We start from the raw sequence: 19,463 nt of genomic DNA, 5'->3' as shown, positions 1-19,463 counted from the left end.
GGGCTCACCATGAATCAGAACCGACTCAATGGCAACTGGTTTAGGTTTTGTTTGTTTATGACGACTGTTATGATGAGAAAGCCCAGAGTACTATGTAAGCATGTGGCAGGGACCCTAAACCTACCTAGTCCAAGGGTTTGGAGAAGCTGTGAAATGAAAGGTGGGTAAGAGTTCTTTAAACAGAGGAGGTGGAGAATGTTTGGGAAAACGGAACACCCATGAAAGGTTGAGAGAGAGAACAAATCAGAAGAAATGGGAGCAGTTCAGTCTTACCGGGACACAGCAAGTGAGGAGGGGTGGCGAGAGATGATACTGGAGGTAATCAATACGGTTTGCACTTTACCTTAACGGCAATGAGAAGTCACTGAAAGTTCTAAGCACAAATATGCAAAAATTATTAAAAATCAAGATAGAAACAATGAGTGGAAATAATTAGCTAGTTGATTTGAAATATAAGTAGAAAGGAAATCCATTAATTTATTCCTTCCCTGTCTGCTACAGAGATTAGCTGGAAGTCTCTCTTTAGTTTTAACCTTTTTATAGCTGAAACAGGAGCCCTGGTGGTACAGTGGTTAAAGCACTCAGCTGCTAACCCAAAGGTCAGCGGTTCAAACCCACAGCCGCTCGACAGGAGAAAGATGTGGCAGTCTGCTTCAGCTAAGATTTACAGCCTTGGAAACCCTGTGGGGCAGTTTTACTCTGTCCTGTAGGGTCGCTATGAGTTGGAATTGACTTGATGACAGTGGTTTTTTTTTTTTAATATATAGCCGAAATATTACACACGAGAGTGAAATAGAAAAATGTTTGATTTCTTATTTACAAAGTGAGTGCCTGCATACTCAGCATCCTCACTACTAAACTAATGCTGTAGCTCAGAAGGTGATACCCAGGCCAGCCTCCGACAAGACTGGCTTCCTTAAGAGGTGGTGGTAGTCAGGTGGAGCCACGGACATGATGAACCTGAGGAATTGAGCGAGAATCCTACCCAGTTCCATTACTCACTTGGTGTCATTTACTGTCTTCCCGTCTGCAATGAGGATTCTTTCTCCTATGCTCTGGTGAAAGTGCTTGGAAAACTGTGTACCATCACAGAACATCGATGTCTTCCTTATTTTAATTCAGTACCAGAAGAATCTGGAAGAATTTGAAAGCTCTCCCCATAGGCCAATTCTCACTCCTGGCATGAATTCTGAAGGTGGCATTAGAAAACAGAGTCTCCAATGTTACTTAACCACAAAATCCAAAAAGTTGGAGCCAGCTTTAAAGTAACAGGTGTGGGAGTTGAGGTGTGGAGGTGGGGGATGGGCAAGCCAAACAACTCCAGGACTCAACGATGGAAATGTGGGAGCACAACTACACCCACAGACTCCTTCCCCTTAAATGGGCTGTTAGCAAAGGCGTGTGGAACAAAGGAACACTTGGGTTCCTTTGAAAAAAAAGGAAATGCATTAAGAAAGTCAAGACATTATTATAAATTATGTTGTCAGTCTAACTTTCAAGTCTGAACATTCTGAATGAATATTCCAGGTGAATTCATTTTACCAGTCACCTTCCTATTTTCTAATAAAACAAAACAAAACTGATCTTAAAGAAGTTTCTACTCCAACTCTCCACGATCTCCAAAAATGTTGACTTATTATTAAAATACCTTAAATTTTTATTAAGCTGTTTTGTCTGCTATAATACATATTCAATCAAACTTAACGTATTATGACTTTGACAAGAGAATTAGCTATAACCACAGATGAAACCTTAGTTTATAAAATACAGTAGTGGAAGAGTGCAAATTCTAACTGCTAAGAAGTCCCATATTTGTTATGATTAACATAATTTTATATCTTCAGGAATACTCACAGTTCCATTTCTAACTTTTCCAAACATCAAAAAAAAAAAAAATTTTCTCATAGCTACTCACTGAGAAAAAATTTCAGATAAATATGAATCATTTTCGTATCACTGTAATTCCCCTTTTCTCCCACCAGTGGTGCAAATATCCAAAAGTCTTATGCTTCATAGAAATTTGAAAGTTCTTCTGCTTAAAAGGCTAACTGTGAAATAGTGACATCCACTTAAGTTCTCTTGAGTAATACTCAGGGTTACTCTCTTGTGCGGTAGTAGGAAGAGTAAAGGCTGTTCAGAGCATGATTTCGATGCCTAGCTCTTTCTCTACCTTGCTACATGTTATCTGACCACGTAGCCAAGACATGTGGGTCATAAAAAGGCAGCCTTACTGGGTCTCAGGTCCCATTCAGTATAATGGCAAGAATAATTTTTATCAAGCCACTCAGAGATGTTGTGATGCTCAAATAAGGAAGTATAATTGAAAATGCTTTGAAAAGTTTTAAGTACTTTCCAAAAGTATGGGATCATTTTTAAACAATCCTGTCTGACTAGAAAAGAAGCTTGCTCTTTCTTCCAAAAAGTTGAAATCATACGTTTTGTTTTTTTAAAAAAAATCATAGAAGCTAAAATTATACTGAATTTTCTTTAAAAATATATTTCTACTAAAGACTTTCCAATCCATTTAATTGGTTGGTTTTGCAGCTGTGGTTAAGGGGTTCCCATCAGTAAGTAGAAGGTCAGGGCAACAATGAGAAGCAAACAAAATGGAGAGGAGAAGGTCTGATAGGCAGCTGATGGCATAAAAATGTCTTCATACTTGTAAATACTGACAACTTGCTCTGAAGCCGGAGGTGAGTCTATATCATGGCGGGTGATAGAGCCTTTAAGAAAGAAATAAAAGGGGAGGAAGCAATCGAAAAAAGCACAGAATTAAAATAATATATGCAAACAACAGAGAAACAAAAGTCTTTCGTGGTGAGTACATAAGCATTAACTATAAAGATCTGGAATCAGGTATTAGAGTTATTGATCAGAATCTTCCATAGCTGCACATATAATGATGAACAGAAAAAGGAGCTAAATTTATTTTTAAAAAATGGTTCTCATTAATCTGCACTTCCCCCATCAGAACAAGGCTATTTATTGATCTCTCAACAGCACTGCAGCTGTCAGATGGCTACTTAGCCAGCTTGTGTGAATGCCTGCTTCTAATACTTAGCTCAGCCGCTAACCAAAAGGTTCGCAGTTCAAATCCACCAGCTGCTCCTTGGAAACCATGTGGGGCAGTTCTACTCTGTCCTATAGGGTCGCTATGAGTCGGAATTGACTTGACAGCAATGGGTCTTTTTTTGGTTTTGGAATGAATTTTTACTAATACCAAATGGAAAAACTGTATTTTTATTTCAAACAGCGAGAGCTACTATTTTTTCCCCTCAAATATGTCTTTTATATCTGGATCATCATCAACACTTCCTGACCAAACTAAAATCTTTATAGACAGAAGCCTTTCTCATTGTCTGTGGAATATAAAGAGGCAGCCTGTGCTGTGTGTGTGTCTGTGACTATCTGGCAGAGTGAGGTGGTACGGAAAGTAGGAGGATTAAGATACGAAATAAGGCTTTGGGCTTGTTTGGCTTGATAAGAAGCTGAAAGAGGGAAAGGCTATGTGTAAGAATGCTTAAAAGGTTGAAGTTGATTAGAAGTGCCTGACATCCCTGAATAGTCCATTTGAAACTTGAGTTAGAGAAACTAAAGCACTTGAGTTCCGGGCAAAGGTCTCCTTGGCATACAGCTCAGAGTCAGGGTTTTTTCACAGTCAATCCTCATTATTCACGAATTCTGTACTTGTGAATTTGTCTACTCACTATAATTTATTTGTAACCCCCAAGTCAATATCCGCCGTGCTTCCACAATCATATGCGGGCATGCGCAGAATGGCAAAAAATTTGAGTTGCCTGACACACGTTCCCAGCTGTCGAACAAGATGGTGCTCTGCTTCTTATTTCAGCGCTCATACTGTAAACAAGTGCCCTTTTCGAGGTCTATTTAGTGCCATGTTTTTCCTAGGCTTAACCATGCATGTCCAGTTCATATCTTCCTTGAGGGAAATCTAATCCCATACCCTCTGCAAGCCTTACCTCAAAGTTTATTAAGTGACCTTAAGAAAACAGGAATAATTTGGTTAATAAAGAGGCACTAGAAGGGCATTCAAGAAACAGGAAAAGCACAAGCCTATAGTATATAGGATGGGTCCCTGGTGGCGCAGTGGTTAAGCATTTGTCTGCTAACCAGAAGGTCAGCAGTTCAAATCCACCAGCTGCTCCTTGGAAACCCTATGCGGCAATTCTACTCTGTCCTGTAGGGTCGCTATGAGTCACAACTGACTCTACAGCAACAGGTTTTGTTTTGTTTTGTTTTGTTTTTTATAGTAGATGGGATAGGAATGTACCTGTTTTGTTAGGAGACAGTGAGAAAAACAATAGGAGCCCTGAGAAAGCTTAACAGGCAAAGCAGGTCAGATTTGGGGAGAGCTTTGAACATGAGGCTATCATGCCATATATGTAAGAAGATGATCTTCTAAAAGTACAGCACTTTTTCAATTTATAAAGCAATTTCCAATTCTTGTTTTAATTTAATTCTTACACTAATCCTATGAAGTAGGCATTATTATTATCATCCTCATTTAAGATACGAAGAAATTGAAGTTCATAATTTAGATAACAGGCTAAATATCATACAGCTACCAAGGGGCAGCTTAACATTCAAATACAAATTTTTAGATTCCAAATCTCATTATTTTAAATGAATTCATTCTCTAGGCTGAGGTATAACTTATTTCCCAGGGTACGGAAAGTACTTGAAGATATAGTTGCAGATCCACTGTCGGTAATCTGAGAAATCAACAAATGGTAACGGTGTAACCAATCTAGAGGCACCCAAATGTTTTCCCAATTGGCAAGCACCCAAAAAAAAAAAAAAAGGGTGAGTGAGCGCTGATGAAATAAATGCTTGGTGTCGATCTCTACAGAAGTCTCCAGAAGCCCTTTCCTGGTTCAGTATTTTTATCTTTAGAGCATAGGGATTAAGAGTACTCAGTAGCTCTGGAGTCAAACAGACCTGGGATTGAATCTTAGTGCCTCCACTAATTAGTTGTATAGCCTTGGGTGAGTTTTTTAAACTCTCTAAAATGAGAACAATAATACCTCTACCTCTCAAGGACTGGGTAAAGAGTACATGAGAACATGGTGAGCATGAAAAAGAGCCCATAGCCCACATACAGCAGACATATGTCCTGTTTCATTAATCACATAACACATCACATACTCTCTTATACTGCTCTGGCTTCTCATGTGTATAACTCATTTCCATAAAATCCGTTATAACTTTCAGAAGACAGGGGTCGTTTCTTCTTTTTCTTTTACATTATCCAGAGGGCTTATCACTCCCTTACACACATAGTGTGACTTCAGTAAGTAATGAATACAAGCACCATGTTGTCTGGTATTTAATCCAGATGCTAAAATGTGAGCCTACCTTGAATGGCTGGACCCCAAGCAAACAGATAATACCAGCTCAAATGCAGATCAACAATTGTTTCATCTCTGGGAACATTCACAGGGCGTTTAAACCTGCAGGTGACACGACTGTTCTCAAAAACTCCTTCTTCATCTCTGGCAGGATTTCTCTGAATCTCTTTTGCCCACTGGCCTACGTTATAGAAGTGCTGGATGCGGACCCTGCCATTGTCATCATGGACGCAGGCCATAACATCGTCACCACCCTAAAATTAAACGCAATTAAGAAGAGAAAGTCAAAGGTTTGTCTTTTGCAAACTTTTCTGCTAGAAAGAAATCTTACTCAGAAGCATACATGCCATTAACTTTGTAATTTGAGATCCCACCCCCAAATTTTTTTTCTTTTTAATTTTATTTATTTAGTTGTTGTTGTTGAGAACATATACAGCAAAACATACACCAAATTCAACAGTTTCTACATGTATAATTCAGTGACACTGATTACATTCCAGTTGTGCAATCATTCTCATCCTCCTTTTCCAAATTGTTCTTCCTCCATTAACATAAACTCACTGCCCCCCTAAAGTTCCTATATAATCTTTTGAGTTGCTATTGCCAGTTTGAACCCATATAGACGGTTCTTAAAAGAGCATAAGGCTCAAGGCAGATACTTTTTTCTTAGTTAAGCTAAACTTTGTTAGGTTTTAAGAAGACTTCAGGGGATATTTTTGGTTTAAGGTTTAAAGATTATCTTAGAGCAACGGTTTCAAGGGTGCATCCAGCCTTTATGGCTCCAGGAAATCTGGAGTCCATGAGAATCTGAAATTCTGTTCTGTATTTCCTCCCCTTTTGATCAGGATTCTGCTACCAAAAAAATTATTTTAAATGTTACTAAAAGCCTTAACCATGATAGATGTACCTTGAAAACATTATACTGAGCGAAACGGGTCAGATACAAAGGGACAAATATTGTATATCTCACTTACATGAAATATGTAGAATAGGCAAATGCAGAGACAAAAGTTTATTAGTGGTTGCCAGGGGCTGGGGGAGGAGGAAAGAACAGGGAGTTATTGCTTAAGCGGTATTGAGTTTCTGTTTGGGTGATGAAAACTTTTAGAAATGGATAGTGGTGATGGTAGCACAACATGGTGAATGTTATTAATGTCACTCAATGTACACTTAAAAAATGCTTAAAGTGCAAACTTTTTGTTGCATATATTTTACTACAACAAAATTTTTAAAAAAAGAAGACGGAGAATAAAAACCAAGTTAGCATCACAATAAAAGGACAAACTGACATCAAGTGCCTCCTGATGTGATTTTGTGAAAAGAATACATCATCACTTATGTACTATTTTAACCAAAACACATAAACTAACCTAATCATGAGGAAACAATCAGACAGAGTCGAACTGAAGATCATTCTATAAAAAAACTAGACTGTACTCTTCAAAACACTTTTGGTCACAAAGACAAAAGAAAAAAAAAAGGCTAAGAAGCTATTTCAAAACAAAGAAAACTAAAGATACATAGGAGTCCCTAGGTGGTACAAATGTTTAACTCACTCAGCTGCTAAATCAAAGGTTGGAGGTTGGGTCTACCCAGAGGTGCCTTGGAAGAAAGGCCCGGTGATCTACTTCCAAAAAAATCAGTCATTAAAACTTCTATGGAGCACAGTTCTACTCTGACACACATGGCATCATCATGAGTTGGAGTCGACTCCACAACAACTAGTTAAAGATGTAAGACAACTAAACACAATGGTAATGCTAGCCTGAATCCTGGATCATAAGATAAAAATTGCCATAAAGGACAGTACTGGGACAACTGGTGACCTTTGAAAATGGACAGTATATTTGATAATACTATTGCATCAATGTTAAACTGCCTGTATTTAATAAATATACTATATAATGAAATAGAATGCCCTTAATCTTGGGTTAAAAGATCATGATATCTGTTATTTAATCTCAGATGGTTCCCGAATATAATAATAATAAACTTAGTAGTAGTAGTAACAGCAGTAGCAGTAGTAGGGAGAGATGAAACAAGCATAGCAAATACTTTCCTTTGGGGAATCTAGGTGAAGCATAATATATAGTTTACTGTAGTAGTCTTACAGTTTGACTGTATGTTTAAAAAATTTTCAAAGCAAGTTAAAAAACTCAAAGGTTATTATAAAAGGTTTCCATTACGCTTTTCCTATCCATCAAGCTAAAAAAAATTTTTTTTTATCTATGCTTTTTTTTTTAGAATAACAGGAGAAGAGAGATCTTTACTTTCACACAGTGAAAAGGCCTTTAGATAACAAAAGATCTTCTATAAAATTTGACTGTTCCTTACTCCACTGAACCTCCTAATCTGACAGCTCCACATACAGTGCAAATACACTCCAGGACAAGAAATGGTCAATTTCAATCCAAAGCCACTGCTGGATATGGCACACATCTACTGTTTCTCCTACCAACACCACAGTAACAGATAAGTGATATACATTCATATCCATACAGTCTTACCAGTTGTACCGATTCTCCTACTGCCTAGACAGGGAACTGGTGGAGGCTCCTTCTCCTGGTGACCTCTCTGAACTGGCTGGGGAACAAGCCATTGGAGACTGCCCCCCCTCCCCAACCCCAGTCTACTCTACCAACCAAAGTGGGAACAGGAAGCAAAGATAAGTTAATAGCAAATCCTAAGGGGCACAAGGGTGCCAGTACTATGCTAAACATGAACCATGTCCTCCCAGAGCCCCTGAAAGCCTTTTAAGGTAGAGAGAAAAATTCTGTAAGTTTGTTGTTGTTAGGTGTCAAGTCAGTTCCGACTCATAGTGACCCTATGTACAACAGAATGAAACTCTGCCCAGTCCTGCACCATCGACATAATCATTGTTATGTCTGAATGCACTGTTGCAGCCACTGTGCAATCCATCTTGTTGAGGGTCTTCCTCTTTTTCGCTGATCCTTCACTTTACCAAGCATGATGTCCTCCAGGGAGTGGTCCCTCCTGATATCATGTCCAAAGTACGTGAGATGAAGTCTCGCCATCCTCACTTCTAAGGAGCATTCTGGCTATACTTTTCTAAGACAGATGTGTTTGATCTTCTGGCAGTCCATAGTATATTCAATATTCTTTGCCAACACCATAACTGAAAGACATCAGTTCTTCTTTGGTTTTCCTTATTCATTGTCCAGCATGCATATGAAGTACTAGAAAATACCATGGCTTGGATCAGGCGCACCTTAGACCTCAAAGTGACACCTTTGCTTCTTTTTTTTAACACTTTAAAGAGGTCTTTTATAGCAGATTTGCCCAATGCAGTATGTTGTTTGATTTGTTGACTGCTGCTTCCATGGGTGTTGACTGTGAATCCAAGTAAAATGAAATCCTTGACAACTGATAAGTATAAAGAGTGGGAACTGGAATTATGAGATTAAAAGAAAGTTTTTCAAATGCAGCCTACAATGCAATTTGGTCAATGGTAATTATAAATGCACCAGAAGTACTGTGACAGATTGAATTTTCCAAAGATGCCACACTATCATATCCCATTCTGCATATTCTCCCTACAATGTTACAGTCAGTCCTCCCAGAGGTGAGGGCCAACATTTCCTCACTTTGGTCTGAGCGGGCTTGTGGACACAGCAGAAGTGACACTAGGCAACTTCCGAGGCTGTCATAAAAGGCAATGCAGTTTCCACCTGGTCCTCTTGGAATGCTTGTCATCACACTACATGGGAAGGCCATGTGTAGGTGTTGTGGCCACAGCCCCAGCGGAGGTCACAGCCATTAGCCAGCATCATCTGCCAGGCATATGAGTGAGTAAACCTTCAGATGACTCAGCCCCAACCTTCAGCCCTCCCCAGGTGACATGGAGTGGATAAAAGACAAGCTGTCTCCACCAAGCCTTGCCCAAATTGCAGATTCATGCACAAAATAAATGTTGTTGCCATTGTTTTAAGCCACCGAGTTTCTGAGTGGTTTGTTACACAGCAATAGATAACTGGAACATAAAACAATAATGAGACATTTTCTTCAGGCCTTCAAACCTTTGGTTTCATCCCTGAAGTAAAGTTTCCATAGCTCATTATTCTTTATTCATTACATTTCCAGCCTAGGCCTCTCTGTTGAACCTGTGCCTTGTGCCATAGATATCTAAAGACAACTCACACTTTGTTGCTGTTGTTGGTTGTTGTGGAGTCAGCTCTGACTCATGGTGACCCCATGTACAACAGAATTAAATGCTGCCTGGTCCTGCACCACCTTCATCAGTAGGCTAGAGTCCGCTGTTGTCACCCTGTGTATTTTGACTGCCTTCTAATCTAGAGGGCTCATCGTCCAGCACTATTATCAGGTAATATTCTGTTATGATCCATATAGGTTTCATTGGCTAATTTTTGGAAGTAAATTGTCAGGCCTTTCTTCCTAGTCTGTCTTAGTCTAGAACCTCTGCTAAAACCTGTCCACCGTGAGTGACCTTGCTGGTATTTGAAATACCAGTGATATAGCCTCCAGCAGCATAGCAACAAGCAAGCCACCATAGCACCATAGTATGACAAACTGACAAATAGGTGGGGAACTCAAACTTAACACGTCCAAAACCTAACTCCTATCTTTTTTCCCAAACCTTCCTCTCCCACTTTACTTCAGTCTCAGTTAATGGCAACTCCACTTGGCTGAGGACAAACACTCAGGAGTCACTCTTGCTTCCTCTCTTTTTCTCACAACACATATCCAACTGCTACCAAATCCTGTCAGCTCTACCTTCAAAACATATACGAAACCTGGCTACTTCTCACCACCTCACTGGTGTGGCCCTGGTCTGAGCCATTCTCCTCTCTCACCGGTACCACTGCATGAGCTTCCTAACAGGCCAGGTGGAGTGAAGAGGAAGGGTGCTCTAGACAGAGCAGCAGCATATGGAAAGGTACAGAGGCCTAAGAAAGCCTGGCTGTTTGGGAAGAACCCTAGGATAGTGAAGTGGTAAATGATGGGCTGGAGAGGAAGAGAGGAAAGAACATAGTGCAGGTATACAGAGAAGCAGAGGTAAGAGACTGACAATGGCTTTTGGATTCCTGATGCCCTGACTGCTCCTGCTCATAGTCCTTTCTGGGGTCCGGATGTCTTTGTTGTCCACGGGTACTGTGGAAGATTGAATTGTTGGTCCCAATTCTTCACTCCTCTATAGTAGTATTATATACCACTTGCCCTCAAGTCAGTTCTGACTATGGTGACCCTATGGGTGTCAGGGTAGAACTGTGCTCCACAGGGTTTCCAATGGCTGATTTTTTAGAAAGAGATTACCAGATCTTTCTTTAGAGGCGCCTTCTGGGTGGGTTCAAACTACCAACTCTTTGGTTAGAGCCAAGCACATTAACCATTTGTACCATCTAGGGACTCCTGTTATATACTTATATAATACATATATATCATATACTACACATTATGGATTGAATTGTGTCCCCAAAAAATATGTCAACTTGGCTAGGCTACGATTCCCAGTATTGTGTGACTGTCCACCATTTTGTCATCTGATGGGATTTTCCTATGTGTTATAAATCCTACCTCTATGATGTTAATGAGGTGGGATTAGAGGCAGTTCTGTTAATGAGGCAGGACTCAATCTACAAGATTAGGTTTTGTCTTAAGTCAAGGTCTTTTGAGATATAAAAGAGGGAAGTGAGCAGAGAGACATGGGGACCTCATACCACCAAGAAACAAGAGCCAGAAGAATAGTGCGTCCTCTGGACCCAGGGTTCCTGCGTGGAGAAGCTCCTAGACCAGGGGAAGACTGATGACAAGGACCTTCCTCCAGAGCCAATGGAAAGAAAAAGCCTTCCTCTGGAGCTGGCACCCTGAATTTGGCCTTCAAGCTTCCGCAGCACTAGATAACTAAGACACTATATATAACCTGTTGCCGTTGAGTCAATTCCAACTCGTAGTGACCCTATAGGACACAGCAGAACTGCCCCACAGGGTTTCCAAGCAGCGGCTGGTGGATTCGAACTGCTGACCTTATCGGTAGCAGCCAAACTCTTAACCACTATGCCACCATGGCTCCATACTATATATAGTATATATTATATTATCTAGCAACACCTTTGTATGGCCTCTTGGTAGGGCGAGTATCTTCCCCGTCCCTTGACTTTGAGCTTGCCTGCATGACTTGCTATAGGATGTTAGCAAACGTGACGTGAGCAGAGGCTTGAAATATGCTTGTGTGGCTCTTGTACTTCTGCCTCTGCCATGAAAAGAACATGCCTTGGTAGATGCTAGTTCCAGAATGATGAGAGAATACATAAAGAAAACCTGAATCCAACCCACAGACTGGAGCAAAGCCCAGCTGATCCCTACCTAAAATGAGCTGAGTCCCAGCCAACCCACAGACGTGTGAACAAGAAATAAACGCTTACTGTTATAGGCCACGTCATTTTAGAGGCTTTTCTCACAGCATTATTATGGAATAGCTGACAAATACAAATACCACGAGACACCTTGTGTTCTTATAACCAGCCCTTTCTTTTCAGTTTAAGCTAGCTCAAATTTTTTTTTTTAACTCATAATCAGAAAGCCCTTACTAATATAATAGTCGACAATGCTTTGATCAATTTATTCCTTTGCTTTGCAAAAGAAAACCAAATGCCAGAAACTCGCTTTTCACATTTAAAAGTTGCATGGTAGCTCACAGAAACATAACCATGCCTATTATCTAAAATCTAAAGTAGCACAACAAACTAAAGAGAAAAAAATCACCTTCTATTGTGATTTGCTTCTTACCATTTTCTTGTCTGAAGAGAATCCAACTGCTACCCAACCGTCTGTGTCTGCACTCAGCTCAAATTCCACATCAGCCCCTATCATCCGGTAGCTAAGGAAGTAGTCACAGGTCTCTGCATTACAGCCTGGTTTGCCATATCTACACGGTATATCAAAAGACATATTATTGCTTCTTTATCTACTCATTCAAAATATATTTAGAGAGCATCTACTATTTATCAGGCAGGATGCTAAGCAATATTGTTAAATAAATTAGATTTTTGCTATCTGGGATCTTAAAAACACAGTTTCACTCAGGAAGGGGCTTGGAGATTCTCTGCTCCACTTTACATATAAGCTGCAGTCCAGACGGGATGGGGCTTGCCCAAGGTCACACAGTGAGTTAGTCACTGCAATAGGACTTGAATTTGGGTCTCCAAACTCCCAGCCAGTCTTCTTTAAATTACATTAGAGTTTCTCAAACATTGTTGATTACTGAATTATTTCTGAATCCCTTTTAGAGGAAAAAAATCCTGAGTTAATAATTTAAATTGTTTTTGTTACTTAAATGTATACCAACTCATCTTTACTTACATATTTTCATACAACCATTAAACTAACACAAGTTTACAACTTACATATAAATTAAATAAAAAACAAAACCAGGACCATTTAAATTAACAGCATTCTTGCAATGGATAATGTGGTTTTATGGAAAGTAACTTTCTGCTCATATGGATGTGGGAGATCCTGAGCAGGGTCTTTTGGGTTGAGCATGCCCTCCCTAATGAACACAGCATGATGGCTCAACTCTCCTCCACTCTTATCTGCTTGAACTGCAGCAAAACTGTCATTCATAAATGCACTGAAAAAACAGTTCACCTGGAATTCACTGAGCGTCAATGCATCATTTATTAAATTTGCCTTTGCTCTTTTGGGCTACCTGTGGTGCTAATACAACTACAGATTTATACACTAAGGCATGTCGCAGTATAAGGTGGTTATTCAGATAATCAGATTATGCATACATTAATCTTTTTAAAGAATACCACTGAAATGACAACACAAATTTTAAATTTCTTACAGAGGACTTGTGGATCCTTTAAGAATCAGCAGGCCCTGGGTTGAGGAACACTGTATTACATCATTTTCATAAGGAGAGATGATTGTAACAATGGGTGAGACAGTCTCAGCTCTATTGGCAAATGGAGGGTATCTAAAGGAACAGGACACAAGGCAGCTGAATTCTGACTAAGGAGCGAGGCAAGGCACGTGCTAGCAGAGATACCCTGAGCAGCTGGCAAGAGATATAAGATCAAGGCAACACAAAACTGGGGTGAAAAAGTTGAAAAGAGGTAAGGAAAGCTAAAGGAAGGGTGAATAGGCTGGAAAACAAGTCACGCTAGTCAGTGAGGTACTGACATTCCTTTCCTTCTCAAAAGCATCTCCCAGTCACCAGAGGTATATATTGCTGGTCATCTTCCTCAATAGTCATATTATCGAATATTTTTTATTCCTTAGAAATGCCCTTACAATGCAGACAGCTCAAAACCTCTGTATTAGATTTATCCTCCTTAGACCTTAAGCGTTTTAACAACAACAAAAATCAGAAACTTTGGTGAAGTAGCCAACAAAACCTCTACTCAAGGGCAATCTGTTTCAGGAAATAAACGATGGAAGAGAAGAGGGCCTTTCCAACAAAACAAAGCTGTCTACATGGGGAGGCCTACTATTTACACTACTGTTTTCAAGCCCCAGCCCATCTGTAAGCTTGATAGACTACTAATACTAATTGATAGAATACTAATAATAATCATGTAGGGACTCACTATGCCTGAGGTGAGGTACCAACCTAGACGCAATAATTAAGGCTTAATGACCAGTAAGAATCATACAAATATCTGTAAGTCATGACTATTTATTTGAAAAAATACTGAGGATCAGACATGTCTACCATTGCCTGTCCTGCCCATAGCCCTGGCTGAATAAGCACGATCATGTCCCATATCACATGATCCTTCCTCAGCAGTCAACTAGCTAAGAGTAGAACCTGTGCCAAAGGCAGTGCAGCCATAAGCTAGCCAGCCATCTATGAATTATTGTGGTCTGCCTCAAAGAGATGCCCTGGGCCAGGACCTAATGGATTCTCTTTTTCAGGAATTTAAATTAAGAACCAGAGAAGAATGTTCCAGTGCCTGGTGAATACTAGAGTTAAAGGGCCTGTAAACTGAAGACTTGGGGTGGCCCGCAGAAATAGGCTTCGCGTTTGCTTAAATTATGACAGGGTATATAAGTCCCCGAGAAGAATGAACTGCACCCGATTTAAATACTACCTTGAAAAGTGAATCAATTTCTTAGCCTTAAAGTTATTCAACTTGTTGTTCTACCAACCTAAAACATCCCTTGGTTTTTCCACAGTCTTCCACTTTGATTTTGGCAAATGGATCCACAGGAGGAGCAGTAGGGAAAGGGTAACCTGGGCAGTAAAAATAAATAATGGTCAGAAAACCCAGTAACAACTTCTCCAATGAGAAATAACTTTTTTTAATGTGTTGACTATTCATGTTGTTGTTGTGTGTTGATTTCAACTCATAGGGACACTACAGGACAGACTAGAAACGCCCCATAGGGTTTCCAAGGCTGTAATCTTCATGGAAGCAGACTGCCACATCTTTCTCCCGAGGAACAGCTGGTGGTTTGAACTACCTACCTTTAGGTCAGCAGCAGACAGCTTAACCACTACACCACCAGGGCTCTTTTCTCTATCACATCAAAAAAAGAAAAAAAAAAAAAAACCCAAACCCATTGCTGCCGAGTTGATTACAACTCATAGTGACCCTGCAGGACAAAGCAGACTGTCCCATAGGGTTTCCAGGCTATAAATCCTTATGGAAGCAGACTGTCACACTTTTCTCCCCTGGAGCAGCTGGTAGGTTTGAACTGCCAACCTTTTGGTTAGTAGCTGAGCACTTAATCACTATACCACCAGGGCTCTTTTTCTCTATTACACAGGTCTAGAAATGTTTGGGTCCCCAGAGAAGGCTTTGGTTAAGCCTGATCATCCTCTTCATGGGGGAAAGAAGTAGGACACACATCTTTGGACCCAGCCTTACACATGAACTGAGAATATATACACTCTTTCCTCATTCTGCAGGCAAGGAACCTGAGACAGTGAGAGGAAGCATCATTTCAAATAACCACTGGCTCACCTCCGTCCCTTGGGAGTTTGGACATGAGAATTTTAATATAATACACATGCTATAGGAGAAAAAAATAAACAATTAAACATTTATATACTTGATAGTAAGGCTTTTTTCATTTCTATACATGCTAATATGATCTTTCCATTCCATTTCTCTGAACGTCCATCTTTCATTAAGCTGTATGTAAGATGTTCATATCTCACTAAATACTTTAAACACAGTTTCTAACAGCCGTGTATCTTTAAGATTACTTTCCACCATAATGCATCAAACCATACACTTAAGGGTTGTTGCTGTTGTTAGGTGCCATCAAGTCAGTTCCAACTCACCAACAACCCTATGTATAACAAAACAAAACGGTGTCTGGTCCTGCGCCATCCTCACAATCCTTGGTATACTTGAGCACATTGTTGTAGCTGCTGCGTCAATCCATCTTGTTGAGGGTCTTCCTCTTTTTTGCTGGCCCTCTACTTTACCAAGCATGATGTCCTTCTCCAGGGACTGATCCCTCCTGATAAGACGTCCAAAGTATGTGAGACGTAGTCTCACCATCCTTGCTTCTAAGGAGCATTCTGGTTGTACTTCTTCCAAGACAGATTTGTTCATTCTTCTGGCAGTCCATGGTATATTCAATATTCTGTGCCAACACAATTCAAAGGCACCAATTCTTCTTTGGTCTTATTAATTGTCCAGCTTTCACATGCATATGAGGCGATTGAAAACACCATGGCTTGAGTCAGGCGCACCTTAGTCTTCAAGGTGACATCTTTGCTTTTCAACACTTTAAAGAGGTCTTTTACAGTAGATTTGCCCAATGCAAAATGCGTTGTTTGATTTCTTGACTGCTGCTTCCATGGGTGTTGATTATGAATCCAAATAAAATGAAATCCTTGACAACCTCAATCTTTTCTTCGTTTATCATGGTGTTGATTATTTGTCCAGCCGTGAGGATTTTTGTTTTATGTTGAGGTATAATCCATACTGAAGTCTGTGGTCTTTGATCTTCATCAGTTAAGTGCTTCAAGTCCTCTTCACTTCCAGCAAGCAAGGCTGTGTCATCTGCATATTGCAGGTTGTTAATGAGTCTTCCTCCAATCCTGATGCCCCGTTCTTCTTCATGTAGTCCAGCTTCTTGGTTTATTTGCTCAGCATACAGATTGAACAGGTATGGTGAAAGGATACAACCCTGATGCACACCTTTCCTGACTTTAAAATATGCAGTATCCCCTTGTTTTGTTCGAATGACTGCCTCTTGATCTATGTACAGGTTCCTCATGAGCACAATTAAGTGTTCTGGAATTCCTATTCTTTGCAATGTTATCCATAATTTATTATGATCCACACAATCGAATGCCTTTGCATAGTCAATAGTCAATAAAACACAGGTAAACATCTTTCTGGTATTCTCTGCTTTCTGCCAGGATCCACCTGACATCAGCAATGATATCCCAGGTTCCACGTCCTCTTCTGAATCCAGCTTGAATTTCTGACAGTTCCCTGTCGATATACTGCTGCAGCCACTTTTGAATGATCTTCAGCAAAATTTTACCTGCATGTGATATTAATGATATTGTTCGATAATTTCCACATTCAGTTGGATCACCTTCCTTGGGAACAGGCATAAATACGGATCTCTCCCAGGTGTCTGGCCAGGTAGCTGTCTTCCAAATTTCTTGGCATAGACAAGTGAGCACTTTCAGTGCAGCATCCGTTTGTTGAAACATCTCAATTGGTATTCCATCAATTCCTGGAGCCTCGTTTTTTGCCAATGCCTTCAGTGCAGCTTGGACTTCTTCTTCGGTACCACTGGTTCCTGATCATATGCTACCTCCTGAAATGGTTGAACATCGACCAATTCTTTCTGACTCTGTGTATTCCTTCCATCTTCTTTTGATGTGTCCTGCATCATTTAATATTTTCCCCGTAGAATCCTTCAATATTGCAACTCGAGGCTTGAATTTTTTCTTCAGTTCTTTCAGCTTGAGAAATGCCCAGTGTGTTCTTCCTTTTTGGTTTTCTACATCGAGGTCTTTGCACATGTCGTTATAATACTTTACTTTGTCTTCTCAAGCTGTTCTTTGAAATCTTCTGTTCAGCTCTTTTACTTCATCATTTCTTCCTTTCGCTTCAGCTACTTGACGTTCAAGAGCAAGTTTCAGAGTCTCTTCTGACATCTATTTTTGCCTTTTCTTTCTTTCCTGTCTTTTTAATGACCTCTTGCTTTCTTTGTGTATGGTGTCCTTGATGTCATTCTACAACTTGTCTGGTCTTCGGTCATGAGTGTTCAACGTGTCAAATCTATTCTTGAGATGGTCTCTAAATTCAGGTGGGATATGCTCAAGGTTGTACTTTGGCTCTCGGGGACTTGTTCTAATTTTCTTCAGTTTCAACTTGAACTTGCATATGAGCAATTTATGGTCTGTTCCATAGTCAGCCCCAGCCTTGTTCTGACTGATGACATTGAGCTTTTTCATCGTCTCTTTCCACAGATGTAGTCAATTTGATTCCTATGTATTCCATCTGGTGAGGTCCACGTGTATATTCACCATTTATGTTGTTGAAAAAAAGTATTCGCAATAAAGAAGTCGTTGGTCTTGCAAAATTCTATCATGCAATCTCTGGCATTGTTTCTATCACCAAGGTCATATTTTCCAACTACCAATCCTTCTCTGTCTTCAACTTTTGCATTCCAATCACCAGTAATTATCAATGCATCCTGACTGCATGTTTGATCAATTTCAGACTGCAGAAGTTGGTAAAAATCTTCAATTTCTTCACGTTTGGTCTCAGTGGTTGATGCGTAAACTTGAATAATAGTCATATTAACTGGTCTTCCTTGTAGGCGAATGGATATTATCCTATGACTGACAGCGTTGTACTTTAGATCTTGAAATGTTCTTTTTGACGATGAATGCAACGCTATTCCTCTTCAATTTGTCATTCCCAGCATAGTAGACCATATGGTTGTCTGATTCAAAATCACCAATACCAGTGCATTTCCGCTCACTAATGCCTAGGATATCAATGTTTATGTGTTCCGCTTCATTATTGATGATTTCCAATTTTCCTAGATTCAATACTTCATACATTTCATGTTCCGATTATTAATGGATGCTTGCAGCTGTTTCTTCTCATTTTGAGTGTAAGACGGCTACCCTTATACTTAAGGGTAAGCCTGTATTATGCTTTCAGTTTGTGACCATGAAAAACCAAACCAAACCTGTTGCTGTCAAGTTGATTCTGACTCACAGCGACCCTATAGAACAGAGTAGAACTGCCGCATAGGGTTTCCAAGGAGCAGGTGATGGATTTGAACTGCTGACCTTTTGGTTAGCAGCTGAGCTCTTTACCACTGTGCCGCCAGCGCTTTCTCCTAGACTGTTCACTCCATGCACACAGGAACCATGTCTGATTCATCTTGTAATCTCTGCCCAGCATAGTGCTTGGCACTGAACACTGAATACATGATTGCTAAAAAATAAATAATCACCTATAGACATAAGGTAATGTAAATGAATTGTTGTTATTGTTCCTAAGTAAGCCCCTGACTTATGGTGACCCCATGCACAATGGAATGAAATGCTGTCCAGTCCTGTGCCATCCCCATGATCAGTTGCAGCTCAGAATGCTGTGATCCATAGAGTTTTCACTGGCAAATTTTCAGAAGTAGATCATCAGGCCTTTCTTCCTTGTCTGTCTTAATCTGGAAGCTCCGCTGAAACACAAACCTTCAGTGACAGACGAGTGGTATTTACGCATGAGGTGCACTGGCTGGAAATCGAACCTGGGTCTCCTCATGGAAGGTGAGAATTCTACCACTGGACCACCACTGCCTCAATGTAAATGAACAGAAACTTTGAAAAACTATTTTAGTTATTTTATTACTTTTTCTTTTCCTGTTAGTTTGCTTTAAAGGTTTTTCTTTGTGATTTGTAGTGTTTTTAATTGATTTTGCTTATTTTGTTCCATTAGATTTATTACATATATATGTGGGGATACATGCCATTTAAACATGGCTACACTATTGACAACTGCAGCTCCCACAGGCCTCTATGCTGCACAGCATGTTGAGACTTGTCCCCAACATGTTGAGACTTGTCACGACTTGTTTTCCCAAACCTATTGTCCTGTTACTGATTGGCCTGTT

The 19,463-nt window shown here is 40.0% G+C and overlaps 1 protein-coding gene across 1 annotated transcript in view; it reads right to left on the bottom strand.

Annotated features, from left to right (window-relative positions):
• Positions 1-2,550: 2,550 nt before the first annotated feature.
• FRRS1L (ferric chelate reductase 1 like) overlaps positions 2,551-19,463 on the bottom strand; it is a 26,689-nt gene continuing 9,776 nt past the window's right edge. The window contains exons 3-6 of the mRNA XM_004372185.2: positions 14,505-14,589; positions 12,135-12,273; positions 5,377-5,623; positions 2,551-2,723 (exon numbers count right to left, since the gene is read on the bottom strand). Of these exons, the coding sequence (XP_004372242.2) occupies positions 2,551-2,723; positions 5,377-5,623; positions 12,135-12,273; positions 14,505-14,589 (644 nt within the window). The remainder of the gene's footprint in view (positions 2,724-5,376; positions 5,624-12,134; positions 12,274-14,504; positions 14,590-19,463) is intronic.

The sequence above is a fragment of the Trichechus manatus genome, unplaced genomic scaffold, assembly GCF_000243295.1.
Source record: "Trichechus manatus latirostris isolate Lorelei unplaced genomic scaffold, TriManLat1.0 scaffold00016, whole genome shotgun sequence".
Taxonomy (NCBI): Eukaryota; Metazoa; Chordata; class Mammalia; order Sirenia; family Trichechidae; genus Trichechus; species Trichechus manatus.
This window is presented reverse-complemented; position numbering and strand designations above follow the sequence as displayed.